Here is a 16315-nt window from a genome sequence, read left to right as displayed (position 1 = left end):
ACCCAGCAGGGGTGGATCTTGATCGTGTTCTTCCCAAGAATGGTTTTCAGTGTAGATGGTCTCCTCACTGACTGCTGATGCTCAGTGTAGTTGGCGACATACGGCTCTCCTGCCGATGGCTGTTGTTACAGATAAATCAAAATCACTGGTGATTTTGACCCAGTGTATACGTTTAAAAGGTCTTTCTTACTTCTGTTGGCGATAACCACTCTGGGTGAAGTCTGGGTTTGCTGGGTCTTCACATGATGTGTTTTTCAAGGTCCCAGTGGCTGACGAGGTCTCATAAAGGCACGTGCACCTGGGCAGGCTGCTCATCCTTGGCGACCTGGTCACTAACATTCACCCTGTCCCCAGCTTTGTCCCCTGGAAGACTGGTTTTGCTCTGCAGCCCGCTTTGCACGTGGCTGTCCACCCTGATGCTCTGGTGGTTGCTGGCCTGGCTGGAGGGAAGGCTGTCCACGGAGCTGACCAGCCCACTGCTCACTTGGTAGTTTAGGGCGCTGCTGCCCAGGCTGATGAAACTGATGTTGCTGAAGCTGCTGGCCCTGCTCTCCACGCTGCCGCTGGGCAGGCTGGTCTTACTATTCCCTTCCAGTCTGGCTGGTGCTGTTGGCTTGGCGGGCCAGTCGTCTCTTCAGCTGCTTAGGAGAGTAGACGGCGCACACCTGGTTGGTCTGGGCCCCGCCTGCCTGGGTGTGGAGCCTTCTGCTCAACCGCACGATTTGATGGCTGCCTGGCAAGCTGACTTCGCTGTTCTCCTCATCCCCTGCGTACCCGCTGCTCAGCCGGCTGATGTCAATGCATCGCTCCAGGCTGGAGTGTAGCAGGCTTGACAGGACGCTGCTGTCGTGGCTCACGGTGCTTCCCAGGTGACCACTGGAATCTCTCAGGGGCTCCTGCGTGGCTTCTGCATCATGGCATGGCCATGCGGGGGACTGGGGCTCTAGGCTGGGTGACTGTAGACCTGCACCCGGTTCCTGAGCCTCCCCGCTGGGAGACTCCCCTTGCCTGCCCTGGAGGAAAGTGGGGGGCAGCTGACTTGGTTTCTCCAGGAGGAGGGGGCCCTGGAGGCCTCTGGGTGTTGGATGTGGTGTGTCTGGGCAGAGGAGGCTCAATTTATAAGGGTCCCCCTGAAAAGGGAGGGTTCTGATTGGCTGGCTCGGTTGCCACGGTGATGGTGCCTGTGATGCGGGTGGGCGGGGCAGGAGGGAGAACAATGATGTGCTGGCACCTGGGGCATCAGGGGCGGCAGCTGGGCAGAAAGGAGGCTCCAGTGCAGAAGGGCTGAGCACCACTTTCAAAGGGGCCTGTGGTCTCTGCTTTGCCGGGTCAGGAGACCTGCCTTTGCATCCCTGCTGAGACCTTTATGGGCTGTGTTTCTTCACATCCTGTCATTTTCTGAGCCTCTGCTCCTCACTCAGCTCTGTGCTCCTGAGGACTGCAGAGAATTTCACAGACAGGGCTTTAGCCTCCATTTTTCCATGGCCCTGCCTGGTCCAGTTTCGACTCTCACTCAACCTCGTCCGTGTCACACCCTACCCTATCGTCACCTTGGATGCCCAGTCACACTGGCCACTTTGTTATTCCGAGCTCGTATCTGCCACAGGGCCTTTGCACTGGTGGTTCCCACCACCTGGAATGCTCTTCCCTTGGTCCCTTCAGGTTTCAGCTCCAGTGTTCCTCATTAAACTTTCCCTGGCCTCCCCAAGCAGGTCCCTCTATTGTTCTTTATGTCACATCCTGATTTACGGGCCTTATGGCTTTTGTTACAATTTGCAATTACGTTTATGTATTGGTTGTTGCCATACATTCCCTCTGCTGCAGTGTCAACCTTGCGAGGGCAGAACTTTTCATTTCTTCTGTTCTGCTCTGACACCCAGCATAACGCTGGCACATAATAGATGCTCACTGAGTCTATTGAATGAGTGAATTGTGCACCCTCAGGTTTGTATCATAACTATGTCGGAGCTTTTTATAAACATGCGTTTGGATTTTTGAGCACAGTGACTCTCTCCCTTGATTGCTCATCATAGTGGTCTGACTTGTCCCCACAGCCCTGCTTTCCGCGCCAGGGACTGGCTGGGAAGGGATAGCTCGGTGGCTTAGCGGTGATGCCAGAGAAAGCTGTGTGGTGGACGCTGACTCTTGTAGAAAGCAGGGATAAATCTAGCTTTAGGCGACTGGCAGGGGGCGGGCAGGGTCACACGCTGAGCAGGTAAGCTCAAAACTGGCTTTGTCCTTTCGTGAATGCGAAACGATGCTGCCCCCGATGCTGGGGATTAGTGGTGAGCCTATTGATACTCATATTTCGTTTGATTCACATCCTACCTGACCCAGGTATGCTGCACTCTGGGCCTGAGGACTGGAGGGAACACCTGGGGGCATGTCCAGGAAAAAGGGCAGAGAGCACGCCAGTGATGAGAGTGCTGTTCCTCTCTAGCACAGGTAGCTTCAGCTTCGGTACCTGCAGATACAGCGAGACTCCGTGAATAGCTGAGGCTCCTTTCAGCATCCTCCCCATCACTTTGGGGGTCTCGAGAAGACATCGGGCCAGAGCTGGCCCACCCAGGTGCTGTTTCCTGGCACCCTCCAGAGATGCTGGTACTCAAGGCTCCAAGAGAGCCATACACACCTGAGCTCACAGCCCCAGTGCCACGGCGCGTCAGGGGAGAAGTGGGTGACGGCTGTTTTCTCCACGGGCTCCTTTCTTATCCTGGCGACTAGGTACCAGACTGCCTCTCCGGTTTCCAGTCTCCACTGCTGTTTGCCCCAGTGGAACCCTTCTCTCACTCAAATGCACAATCCAGTGTCTTTCTGCCAGATTCCCCTTTCCCTCATGTGTATCAGTTTCTTCACGCAGCTGCCTGGTACCCTAGGACCTTCGCCTGACTCTCAGTCCCTGCTGAGGCTCAGAGAGGAAGCCTGGTTACAATCATGTTACGTGAGTGTCCTGGAGACCGGTGTCTGGCCTTTCCTGGTGTGACAAAGACAACGCTATATGTTCACCAAACCATCTCATTCCTCTCCCAAGTGTGTAGGAGATGTAGGCTTCCGATCCCCTCGCATCTGTTGGGGCCAGCAGAAGATGGGCAGGAGCGATGGTCAGTGCTCTAGGCTGGGATATCAATGTGCTTCCTTTTCCTTCTTCCCTTGGCAGGGACCTTGGAAGCCACATGCTGGAGACTGCAGATGCCCACGGTGAGTGGAACTTGGGTACCTGAACGATCGTGCAGAGAATCCCCGCCCTCATCCAAATGCACCTGTGATGTCAGCCAGCAGTAGGCTATTTTTGGACTAAGCCTCCTAGACTGGGGGAAGGGGTGGTTATTTGCTCTGTAGACTGATATCAATATATCACATGCTTGGATGCCCCTGAGGTGTTTCCCTGGCTTGGCTTTATCTCTGAAGGTTTCTGCAGTGGGTCCTGGGGCTGCTTCCCTGCCCTACCACGTCCCCTCAGAAACCCAGCAGCCAAGTGCCCTGAAGGGGAAGCTGTGGTTGCTCAGATTAGGAGGTTGGGAAAGAAGGTCACCAGAGAGAGCTTCACCAGCCCAGAAAATGGCCCAGCAGCCGCGGGCCTCCCACCTGAATATTTATCTCTAAAATTCAGACTGGGATGCTGGAGAAGACTCTTGAGAGTCCCTTGGACTGCAAGGAGACCCAACCAGTCAATCCTAAAGGAGATCAATCCTGAACATTTATTGGAAGGAGTGATGCTGAAGCTAAAGCTCCAATACGTTGGCCACCTGGTGCAAAGAGCCGACTCTGGAAAAGACCCTGATGCTGGGAAAGATTGAAGGCAGGAGGAGAAGAGGGCGACAGAGGATGAAATGGTTGCCATTTCCTCCTCCAGGGTATCTTGCTGACCCAGGGATCAAACCCAGGCTCCTGCAACCAAATAAATAAAAATAAATATTAGGAAAAATCTAGTGGGAGAGCGAGTTGGGGGTGGACAGCACAGTGCAGGGTGAATAGCCTGGTTGCTCTGCTCCGCAGGGGCTCTGGCCAGAGGAAGGGCTTCAAACCCGGAGTGAGCTGTGGTTCCGACTCTGTGTCTACCACCTGGGGGACATGGTGTGGCTGACTTAACCTCTGAACCTCAGCTTCCACATCTGGGAAATGGAGCAACAGCACTGATGATGCTATTCCCAGAAGGATGCTCTGAGGACTGATAGGACCCACCAGGGCAGAGTCTGCTCTGTAGGCTCCACGGCCTCACAGTGCTGCCCAACCCTCGTGGAGCCTCTACTTTAAGACAGAACATAGGTGTATGCATGAAAAAAAAATGTGTACACTGGCATATATGTATATATACATGAACATGTGTGTATATGTGAACACACACATAACATATGTGTATGTATACATGCAAAAGGGCTTCCCTGGTGGCTCAGTTGGTAAAGAATCCACCTGCAAAGCAGGAGCTGCAGGAGACACGGGTTCAATCCCTGGGTTGGGAAGATCCCCTGGAGGAGGAAAGGGCAACCCACTCCAGTATTCTTGCCTGGGAAATCCCATGGACAGAGGAGCCTGGTGGGCTACAGTCCATGGGGTCACAAGAGTCAGACACAACTTAGCAACTAAATGACCCCTACCACCATACATGCAAAGACAAACATAAGTGTATATGAATATACACATAATATAATCCATGTGTGTATGGTAAATTAGTATATCTATGTGAACATGTATATAAGTATTTACATACACACATATACACAAACGTACTTTTTATATGATTTTCTATTTATTTATTTTTGGCTGTGCTGGCTCTTCATTGCTGCAGGCAGGCTTTCTCTAGTTGCAGGGAGTGGGGGCTGCTCTCTAGTTGCGCTGCACAGGCTTCTCACCGTGATGGCTTCTCTTGTTGTGGAGCATGGGTTCTAAAGCATGGGCCCAGTAGTTGTGCTGCACAGGCTTAGCTGCCCTGCAGCATGTGGGATCTTCCCGGGCCAGGGATCAAACCTGTGCCCCCGGCATTGGCAGGGGGATTCTTAACCACTAGACCACCAGGGAAGTCCTAAACACACTTTTTTAAAACCACAAGACCCTCTGGCCCTCTGCCTTCCTGAGGCAGCCACTCTCCCCCAAGATTGTCCACATGGAGCATCCTTATCCGAGCGCCTCCCCTGAGATCCTCTGGTCTCTTCCCAGCATCTGGCCCATTGGGGTGAGGACCGGCATTCATTCAGTTTAGAGCATCCCTGAACAGTTAGTGTGTGATCACAGGCAACACAGTGAGCGTTTCATTTAGAGCCAGACCCCAGTCCACACCTGGGGAGAACGCAGAGCTCCCTGTGCTGGGCTGGAGCTGTTGGAGGAACTGTGAGCTGGACGTTGGCATGGATATCTCAGTCCGTCTCCTTTCATCCTCTTTCTGCCCCAAAGCCCAGGTCCTGGCTACCTAACTTGGTTACCAGGCAGGTCTTGCCCTAGTGAGAGGCATCCCTGTGGGTCAGGAGTGGTGAGTACCTTCCTACTCAGGAGTACTTGGCATTGGAGCTTAAACAAGTAGTCTCCAAGGGTGGGCTTGGGGCCCTGGCGGCAGGACTTGGGACTCTATACCTCCTCCCAGGATCAAATAAAAGAGAACCAGCTCAGCCAGGGCCTGGAGTGTGATTGGTTCAAGGGAGAGAGGTAATTCTTCCTCCGGGTGGCCCCATGATTGATTTTCTCCCCACTTTTTACATTACTTAAGGCATAAAAAAGGAATGTTAAAGTGAATATCTGTGTGCTCATCACTCAATTCAAGAAATAAGACTCTGCCGATATAGCCTAAAACCCATTTACCCCTCCCCCTCACATCTCCCCATGGCAATCCTGAATCTGACGCACATCTTTATACTTGAAGTATAAAAGGAAAAGGACATATTCCCATTCCATGTGTGGAATCATTTTGCATGCTATTAATCTTGATATAAGTGGCATTCTTTATATATCCTTCTATCACTTGCTTATATTCAGCATTATATTTATGAGATTCATCTGTCGTTTTGTGTGTGGCCCAAGTTCATTTTCACTACTCTAAGAGTATTCATTCTATTGATGAATGTCATAATTCATCCATTCTCTCGATGAATGGCTAGGTTACTTTTCCTTTGCTCCCCCTCTGTGATAAACATTCCTTTAAGTGTCTTTTTCCCATGACCTTTCCCCCGAGGATTTGTGAGAAGGGTCCTCCCAAACGGACTATGAAAACTCCCACTTGCTTTAATTATGTTTAGAGCAGCTACGTCTCCCCCATCCCCTGGGTCTCATCTTCTACCACGAGGTTCAGCTTAGGGATGGGATAAACCACAGGGTTTTCTGTTGCCTATATTATTTGGGCCTTATTTGGTTAACGTGGCCTTTTCAAAATGTTCGGCTTTGGCTGGAGAGTTGACTCACTTGGGTCAGGGACAGTAGGAGCCAGGTGGCTGAAAGGGGGTGAGCCTCTCTGAAGGGTGAGTGCTACCAGAAGGGACCCACTCTTTCTGCTCAGGGCGTGCCACCCAGCTTCCTGCGAGCTGGGGCAAAGCCCCTGCCTCACTTTTTTTCACTGTGCACTCAGTGTATGAAGGACACACTGGGGATGGGAAGGGAGGATGATGGAGAGGTGGCCTGAGGAGTGGGGTTTACCTGAGTATCCCTAGGCCCAGCGTGGGAACCGTACGTACCAGAGAGTCACGGAGCTGTGGAGTCAGTGTGGGAAGCCAATGTCTGAGCTCCAATCCACTTCCCAGCTGTGCAATCTGGGGCAAGTTACCTAGCCTTTCTGTCTCAGTTTGGGTTCCTTCAAAAACAGACTTTAAGGCATGACTCCGGTACCAGTCGTTTGGGGGGTGGTTCCAAGAAACCCCAGTGAAGAGATGGGCGGTAAGACAGGGAAGGAAGGAAAGAAGCCAGTGAGGGCGTGTTTATGGAGAATGTGGCCAGTTAGCCTGGGGTTCAACGATGCTGGGGCCTCGCAGAGGCTGGGACATTTACCCAGTGGCTCTGGGTCCCACTGGGGCATCTAATGCCTTTTCCCGTTTCTCCTGAGCTGGCTGAGCAAGCCTCTGTGGTGCCAGAGAAAGCCTGGAGGCAGAGGAGGCAGGAGGGGAGAGGGATGGGGAGGGGAAGGGGAGGGAGGGGAGGAGAGCTGGGGAGGAGGGCAAGGTGGAAGGGAGAGGCAGAGACGCTGTGCTTGGGTGCATCTGCTGCTCCTTCAGCCAGCTCTCATCTCTAGCAGAGGCTGACTCCTGGGGGTCAAGAAGATGGTGGGGGCATCCATGGAGTCTGCCAGCATGGCCTTGCCCACAGCTGGGGTCAGGGATTGTTCCTTTAGGCTGTAGAAGGATTCCACGGGGCCGGGCCGGCCTGCAGTCAGTCCTCTTCAATAAATGCCAAGTATGGAAAACCTGCCTCATGCTCCCCCAAGGTTGTGGTGAAGAAATGGAGATGGACTGATGAAATAGCAGCTCAGAGAGATGATAAAACGTGGACTCTGGCTGTAAAACCATCAGGTGGCAGGACCACAATCCGGACCTGAGGTTGTCTCGGAAACGTCAGGTCTCACACCCTGGGGGCTTCACTACATTCGGCCCGGAGCAGTTAACACCCCCCATCCCCACCTCCGGAGCTGGATGTCAGGGGGCTGTTTGCCTTGTCAGCCTCCATCAGGCCACAAGTATGGGCCAGGGTGGGTCTCAGGAGAGGACTGGGTGTAGGGGGACCAGAGGCCCTGCGGGGAGAGGGTGCTGAGCACAGAACACACGAGCAGGGACCCTACGTGGGGGTTAGTGTCTCGGCTCAGCATGTGATCGAGGGGGCTGCGGGGATGTGGGACCCTCCTCCATGTTAAAGGGGAACGGGGCTGAGCAAACTGGGGTGCATTGATCTTCCTGACCTGCGGTAAAGTCATGAACACAGTCAAAATGACCCCTGAAAACCCAGTCCATCCCTCCATCCATCAGACCTGCAGTGCCATGAAGAGGTTCCTCCTCAGTGGTTCTTAGGGACACTCAGCTTGTGGGCCACCTGGTTAGAGCTCAGGGCTGGGAAGCCCCTTTCCCGAAGTCCTGGGGTGGCCGCCCTTCGGTTCTGAACCCTTGCAAGTCCAGGGTGGTGGCTCCCGGGTAAGACTTTACCCCAGGCTCTGCCTCCTGCCAGCTCTGTACCTGGGCAGGTTATCCAAGCCCTCCCCCCAGCCTCCTCCCCAGAGAAACCGGGCTGGGAACGGTCAGCTCTCGCCATCCTTCAGGTCAGGGGAGCCTGTGTTTTGTCGCTGCTGTGTCCCCAGTGCCTGGAAGAGGTTCAAGCGTTCCCTAAAGCTTTGCTGAATGAACAGGTTCAAAGTGCTTTAGGGCCACACTGATGCTTGGAAAGCTGAGCAGCTTTAATTACTATTATAATGCGGTTTCGGTATAAATTCTCTTTCTTATCAACATAGGGCAAACCAGACTTGTTCACTTTTGGGGTGGATTAGATGAGAAAAATCCCAGGTGGTGGTAGTGGTAAAGAACCCACCTGCCAATACAGGAGACATAAGAGACCGGGGTTCGATCCTTGTGTTGGGAAGATCCCCTGGAGAAGAGAATGGCAACCCACTCCAGCATTCTTGCTTGGAAAATTCCATGGACAGAGGGGCATGGGAGGCTACAGTCCATGGGGTCACAAAGAGCCGGACACGACTGAGCAACTTAGCACAGACAGATGAGAAAATAGAGCGACACTTTGCCCCGGGGCTGAGCCCTAAAGCCAGGAGGATGTTAACTGCCCTGTTGGATGAGGTTCTGGTCAGGGGCCAGGAAGGGTGTCAGGGCTGAGGAACCTTGGAGACAGGCCCTTAGTTATTAAGTCCCAAGTTACAGATGAGGCTCAGTGAGCAGAAGGAGATTTCCTAATGCAGTCTGGCTGGTAAGCAGCAGAGCCAGGCTTCAACCCCATCATCTGGTTCCTATTCCAGGCTCACTCTGAGGGGCACCTGGGCAACTACAGGTTTGCAGATCGGGGACAGAGGTTCTCAGAGAGGTGCACATGGGTGGCAGAGCATGAGGGAGGGGTCATTGGTGTCTCAGAAGGTGGGGTGCATGGTGAGAGGGGGTGCGGGATTGTGGCCTGAGGGGCCTTCCCTCTCAGGCACTCCGGGTTAAGCAATGCAACCCCAAGTGCCCTGGGCTCTGAAGCTCAGATTCCCCTTTTGTAAAGGGAAGTGATGCTGTCAACCTGCCTCCCTTCCTGGGCATTTGGGTGCAGGCGGGGAGCTCCCCAGAACTCCCAGGGGAGAAAACATCATCCACGGGTGGAGGGCAGCTCATCATCACTGGGTCTGCAGACCAGCCCTGGCTGCCTGCCCCATGGCTCCCCTGGTGCCTCCCAGCGCACCCCCAATGCCAGGCTGCCCTGATTGTCTGAACCTAGAGGAGAGAGTCCCAGGAAGGCAGGGCCGGCCCTGAGTGAGCACAATAAGGGCCGCCCACAGAATGTGGCCACCACTGATGGGTGATGGCCTTTTGAGCAAATTATTCCTCTATGATTGCAGAGAGGAGGAATTATTGGCAGAAAATGAGGATATAAAACCCCGTGGGAGCCTGGTACCTTTTGGGGGGCGCTGAGTGCCGAGCGCTTGGAGTCCTTCCAGCAGATTGGTTCATTTTTAATGGTCTGGGACTATAGCTCATCTGTTTAATTCCAACGAGGTGACATAATATCTTTCATTTGGACTTATCACTGCATGGCGCTGATGCAGCTCCCAGCATTCTCCGGGCAGGACATTCTGTCATTAATGCACAATCCCTCTCTCTGGCCAAATTGAAAGTCCGCAGGAAGGGCTGTAGCCTCGGAGAGGAGAGATCAACAGTGAATAGGTCACATCAGGTATTAAGGAATGAAAATGAATTCATTCTTTCCTCCGGTGAATAAGCAGCTGTACTTGGGTCTCTGTGATCCATGAAATAGGCTGTCAGGAAAATAGGAAATGGGCTGCATTTGAACTTCACCGGTTAATTCTGCCCCGTTGCCCTGGAGACTGGTATCGCTGCCCAGGGCAGGGGCTGGGGGAGGAGGGGCGCCCGCATGTCCGGGGCACCCACTGTGTGCCAGATGTCTGACTTTGTCAGTCCTGGGGGGTGGGGAACATCGTTATCCCCATGTTTCAGATGAGGACCATAAGGCTCAGAGAGATCCAGGGACTTGCTCCAGGTCGCCCAGTGCAGAACCCTGGGGCGGTTTGAGGTGTGCAGCCCTATGGCCAGGAAATGGGCCCGAAGAACCTCAAAGCTTTACCTTCGCCTGGGCTCGAAATATGAAGTGTCAGCTTTCTACACCAGGGAGATACCCACTGTCACTGGATCACGGTGAGGGTTAAATGAGGGAATGAACTTCATGAGCTCCGCACAGGGCTCCAGGCAGAGCGTTTGGAACTTCTGCCTTTCCATTCTTCAGCTGATAGAATGCCTGAATGAAACTTGGAAAGTAAGTGAGTTAAATGCCCAAGACCTAGGGCAAGTGGCTGGTGGGGCTGAGGTCTGTCCCTTGGACTGGTGCGGGAGTCCCTGTTCTTTCTACCATGGTGGTGGTTTCATTGCTGTCGTGTCTGTGACTCTTTGCAATCTCATGGACTGTATCCCACCAGGCTCCTCTGTTCACGGGATTTCCCAGGCAAGAAGACTGGAGTGGGTTGCCATTTCCTTCTCCAGGGGATCTTTCTGACCTAGGGATCGAATCCAAGTCTCTTGCTGAGTCACCTGGGAAGTTTCTACTAAACCAGGAACTAGAGAGGAGGAATTATTGGCGGAAAATGAGGGAGGCAGGCTGACAGCATCACTTCCGTTTACAAAAGGGGAAACTGAGCTCCAGTGCCCGGGGCACTTGGGGGGCGCTTGGGGGCTGGGGGGAGGATTTTGAGATGTTTACTGTGAAATTTCCCCCTTCTCTGCTTTATTTGTCTCCATAACAACCTCCACCAGCCCTGTATATTCGACTTGGTTGCTTTGTTCATTGTTTGTCTCCCACCCACCTGGGCATTTACTTGGGGAGGGGTTTTGACCAATTCATCGCTGTGTCCCCAGTGCCTAGAACCAGAGCTGGGACTGGCATGAGGCAGGAGACAGAGGTTCTGCAAGGACCTTAGGCTTAAGCCCTTCGATCTGGAATTTGGTAAAAAATTTGATATTTTGTTCATTATCCATATATATTTGCATTCTTTTTTTAATTTTTAATCATATTGTATTAAAATATCAATGATCTTGTTGCCTGAGTTCTTTGGTCCCTCTCTCAAATTTGGCCCCTGAGCAGGAACAGAGATGCAGACATAAGGAACGGACTTGTGGACACAGTAGGGGAAGGAGAGGATGGGACACATTGAGAGAGTAGCCCTGAGATATATATACTGCTGCTGCTGCTGCTAAGTCGCTTCAGTCGTGTCTGACTCTGTGTGACCCCATAGACGGCAGCCCACCAAGCTCCCCATCCTTGGGATTCTCAAGGCAAGAACACTGGAGTGGGTTGCCATTTCCTCCTCCAGATATATACACTACCGTGTGTAAAAGAGGGAGCTGGTGGGAAGCTGCCCAATAGCAAGGGAGTTCAGCTTAGTGCTCTGTGATGACCCAAAAGGGGCGAAGGGGGGTGGGAGGGCAGCTCAAGGGAGAGAGGATATGTGTATACTTACAGCTGATTCCTTGGACAGCAAGGGGATCAAACCAGTCAATCTGAAAGGAAATCAACCCTGCATATATATTCACTGAAAGGACTGATGCTGAAGCCCAATACTTTGGTCACCTGATGCAAAGAGCCAACTCATTGGAAAAGACCTTGTTGCTGGGAAAGATTGAGGGCAGGAGGAGAAGGGGGCAACAAAGGATGAGATGGTTGGATGGCATCACCCATTCAATGGGCATGAGTTTGAGCAAACTCCGGGAGACAGAGAAGAATGGGGAAGCCTGGCGTGCTGCAGTCCATGGGGTCACAAAGAGTTGGACACAGCTTAACAACTGAACAATAACAACAATAGGTGATTGACATTGTTATACAACAAAAACCAACACAACATTGTAAAGTAATTATCCTCCAATTAAAAATAAAAAAAATTTAAAAAATTTGCCTCTAAGTGCCTCGCTTGCCTCACCCTAGTCCCAGCTCTGCCTAGAGGGCTGCCTGACATGTAATTATGTTCAGAAAAGATTTGTAAAAACGAATGATGCCCTATCGTGTATCAAGACTCATTTCCTGAGTTCCCAGAGAACAGATTGTCCTTCAACGAGTCTTTAAGGGTCTTTGTATCTGAAGGAAGCTAGGACCGCAAACGGGGCTGCTTTGACTTGGCTCCATCATTTGGCGATAGCTGAGTATTTCTGATGAGTGAGTGAAAGTCGTCGCTCAGTTGTGTCCGACGCCTTGCGACCCCATGGACTCTACAAGTCCATGGAATTCTCCAGGCCAGGATACCGGAGTGGGTAGTCTTTCCCTTCTCCAGGGGATCTTCCCAACCCAGGGATCACACCCAGGTCTCCCACATTGCAGGCAGAATCTTTACCAGCTGAGCCACCAGGGAAGCCCAAGAATACTGGAGTGGGTAGCCTATCCCTTCTCCAGGGGAATCTTCCCGACCCAGGAATCAAAATGGGGTCTCCTGCATTGCAGGCGGATTCTGTACCAGCTGAGCTATCAGGAAGTGTTTCTGATAGAAGTGAGCTAACGAAGGGTGTGTCCCTTTCAGGATCTGCTTGTGGAACCAGTTAGAACTCAGGTCTCTAAAACTGCCTAATGAGGGAGGGAATGCGGGAAAGCTACCAAGCTCTGAAAACCTATTCAGAATTTCACACCATCGTTAGAGACCGCCCACACCTTTCTATCCTGGATGCTTCTTGCAATTAAAAGCCACATGGGGTTGTACTGACAATCGTTAGTGTAATGAGATCTGGCTGTGCCCTGCGACTTGCCCCCCACCTGCTTCTTTCACGGCCAGCACACCTGAGCTGACCCAGTCGGTAAGATTGTGACACTTCTGAGGCTCCATTTCAATGAAATACCAGGGCTTGCTTCCACCTTGGCTTTATTTCCCTCCAAAGCTGAGGTTTCATCCAGTCACATTCTCATAATTAAGGCGGGGGTGAGAAATAGCCTCCTATATAATTTAAAATGGGAAAATTATCGATACCTTTTCCAGCCTCAGCTTTAAATCTTAGCCACCAACGACTCCCCTATTAACGGACCTAATTAAATCCATTTCTCAGGACGTCTTTGGCAAATTCCATTTTAACAAAACTGTAGGAAGTTTAATTTGATTTGTCTCTGCTCCCCAGAGCTCTCCTGGAAAAATGAGGGCAGGGCGGCTACTCATCTCTCCGCTTTGATATTTATGAATCCACTCACTGAACATTGATTGAGCACCTACTATGTGCATTGGCAATGTTCTAGGAGGAAGGAGGAGGAGGAAGCAGTAAAGAGGCAAGTTCCTATTCTCTTGGCCAGAGGGGACTGGGGTTGTTCAGTTGCTAAGCCATATCCGACTCTTTGTGACCGCATGGACTGCAGCACGCCAGGCTACCCTGTCCTTCACTATCTCCTGGAGTTTGCTCAGATTCATGTCTGGGGAATGTTGATCATTAATTCATCTATTCAACCACCCTGTATCCAGTCATCTAATGAGGGAAGCACTGTGAAGGGGCTGATGTTGGAGAGATGAAAGACACCCCCCCCCCCAATGAAGATCACCTCCTATTTGAGTTGGAACAGATAGCTAATAATCAGTGTGGTAAATACCAATGCCTGCACCTCATCCCTGATCACATAAGTCATAATTTCTGGGGGTGGGGTCAAGGATTTGGTACTTTTTTAAAGCTCTCTAGGTATTGCTAATATTCAGCCAGGATAGAGTCACCAGGCTAAAGCATGCAAAGTGGTGAGGAGTGTGTCTAGAGAGATGGGTTGCGAAGGGTGCTGGAATCCTGTAGATGGATTTGAACCTCATCTGAGGGCAGTGCGATCATTGAAGGGTTTTAGCAGGGAAAGGTAGAGCTCCTATTTGAGCTGCAGAAAGAACTACTCTGCCAGGGGTGTAGAGGATAGTCTGGGTTGGGGTAACTGGAGCCAGAGAAACTGGAAAGGAGGCTAAAACAGGAACCTGGGAGAGAAGTGGTGGTGTTCTGGGCCCACCGTCATGATCATTGGGATGGAGAAGACAGAGATTCAGGAGACCAGGCTGACACTATCGGGTGGTGAATCGTGCAGCCTGGGCGAAGTAGGGGAAGCAGTTTAAGAGGACTCCACGTGCTCTGGGTGACTAGGAGGATGGTTATGACATTAATCAGGAAAGGAAAGAATGATTTGGGTTTAGGACATGTTGGAGATATTTGATTGGCAGCTGGAGTCAAGATCTGACACTTGGGATTGTGCTTTGGTGGGTAGAGCAATTGGGAAGTCAGCTGGAACTCCTAACTGGAAGCTACTGATATCACCCAAGGAGAGTGTGTAGCCTCAGAGTAAGAGAAGGCCAAGGGTGGCAGAGCCTTTAGGAATCTCAGCATTTGAAGGGCAGTTGGAGTTTGGAGGAGTCAAGAAAGAACCCGATGAGGGATGGCAGAGAGGCAGGAGGAAAAGCAGAGAGTGACGTTGCAAAGCTAAGGAAGGAGAGAGTTCTGAAAGGAGAGGGGCAACATGTTGCAAGTTGTACAGAGGAAAAAATAAAATGGGAGGCCATTCTATACATTTAAGAAAAACAGTATTGATGGGGCTTTGGGAGGCAGTAAGCAGACTGCAGTGGGTTGCAGAGGGAATGGAAGAGAGATGAGTAGACGTATACTTGCTTGTCCAAGAAAGAGAAGTGAGATGGGCAGTCCCCAGAGGAAATGTTGGATTGAGCAGACACGAGACAGGATTTAATGCAAGTAGTTTATTCTGGAGGTGATCCCAGGAAAGATCAGTAGGGGAATGAAGAAGTAAGACATAAAGGTAAGGAAATCAGTAAGGGGTGTGCCAGCAAACAAGTAATCACTGAAGGAAACTGGAACTTAATCTCACTGGATAACTATAGAAGACAGTACAGAGCAGGCACCTGAGTTATTGCCCACGAGAGCTGAGGGAACTGGGGTATTTACCCACCAATTCCCACAGTCACTGGTCAAGGACTATTCCTCATTGGTTGAGGGAGCATTAATTCCCAGGTGCTTTTGGCCTTCCATGTGCATGGGAAGAGTGGGCACTGGCAGCCAGATAAAGTCTTCAGGCAGCGAGACAAAGCTGGTGGCAAAATTAGTTTGGAGTGATGCCAGTGGTAAAAGATGAGGGGATAGGATCAGGCACCAGAGCATCAGCTAAAGGAAGGATTTAGATTTTTCCAAACTGAAAAGAATTTGTCATGACTGAATGGTGAGGACGAATGAGAAGGAGGGGTTGGGAAAACAAGGAAGAGGGGATAAGTGATGGAGAGTCGTCCAAGAAGAGATGAAAGCGGCAGTGAGTGATGGAAGTGGAGGGCTTGGTTGCAAGGATAGGAGGTGGTGGTTGGTAAATAGGAGGCTGGGGTTCAAGTTCAAGCAGATGCTGACATGTCATGATCATGGGTGTGAGTGGTCAAAGTGGAAGCAAAGTGAAATCCATTGGAGATGGGAAGGTTAAGGGCTAGGATGGTGAAGAGGTGGATTGGTTCATTCACATTGGACATCAAAGTCACCAAGGACTTTGGGGTGGATGGATACCCTAAATCAGCTTCCAGAGTGATTACTGACTGTTAAAAGTCACCAGGTACCCCAGTCTGTCACACAGAGTAGGGTGAGCCAAGAGAGTGTGTTGACCATTAGGTCCTGGGCCAGGAAGGAGCCATGTCAGCCAGAAGAACAAATGAGTCCAAAGAGCGTAATCCCATTGATGAGTCTGACCAGAAGTTTTGGAGGAAAGTTAGAGGACAGAGCTGAGAAGGTGGTATCAATAAGTAGCCAACCTAAGGGGTAATCAGGAGGCCTTGGATTGGAGACAGAAGCCAAGAACCAGGGAAGTCAAGAACAGGTTGGGATGCTGAGTTCAAGATTAGCCAGAGGGCATGTCCCAGGATGAAGGCTGTGGATAAGGACAGGAAATAAGAGTTTGTGCCTCTTGGAGGGACTCAGCTCGGTGAAGAGATGGACAGAAAGCACAGGGCACTGACTCTGCTTAGCTTTCCCTTATTCCCCGAGGCTTCATACCTGCTGAACCCCAGGGCTCCATGGAATCCAGTTAGACAACTATGAATGAGAGGAAGTGGGTTGAACTCTGGAGTCACATCGATCTGGGTTCAGATATCTGCTCAGCCTTTTCTAGCTGTGAGTCTTGAACAAACTTTTTCACCTCTGAGGATAGTTGAACCCATATTCTGGGA

At 51.3% G+C, this 16315-nt stretch overlaps 1 protein-coding gene across 1 annotated transcript; it reads right to left on the bottom strand.

Annotated features, from left to right (window-relative positions):
- Positions 1–581: 581 nt before the first annotated feature.
- C10H16orf82 (chromosome 10 C16orf82 homolog) lies at positions 582–2546 on the bottom strand. Its single transcript, XM_043915528.1, has 3 exons — positions 2465–2546; positions 2329–2375; positions 582–1130 (listed from the first exon to the last, which is right to left on the bottom strand). Exons 1-3 carry the CDS (start codon positions 2544–2546, stop codon positions 582–584), a joined length of 678 nt encoding a protein of 225 aa, XP_043771463.1.
- Between the last annotated feature and the right edge of the window lie 13769 nt (positions 2547–16315).

This window comes from Cervus elaphus, chromosome 10 (genome assembly GCF_910594005.1).
Source record: "Cervus elaphus chromosome 10, mCerEla1.1, whole genome shotgun sequence".
Classification (NCBI taxonomy): Eukaryota; Metazoa; Chordata; class Mammalia; order Artiodactyla; family Cervidae; genus Cervus; species Cervus elaphus.
The sequence above is the reverse complement of the archived record's forward strand: the minus strand, read 5'-3'. Positions and strand labels throughout refer to the sequence as shown.

Coding starts and splice junctions, on each gene's coding strand:
- C10H16orf82 (XM_043915528.1), bottom strand. CDS start 2,546: ATGTCTTCTCGAGACCCCCAAAGTGATGGGGAGGATGCTGAAAGGAGC. Junction 2,376..2,464: donor GAGTCTCGCTGTATCTGCAG/GTACCGAAGCTG, acceptor ACATGCCCCCAG/GTGTTCCCTCCAGTCCTCAG. Junction 1,131..2,328: donor GTGCAGCATACCTGGGTCAG/GTAGGATGTGAA, acceptor CTCCCTTTTCAG/GGGGACCCTTATAAATTGAG.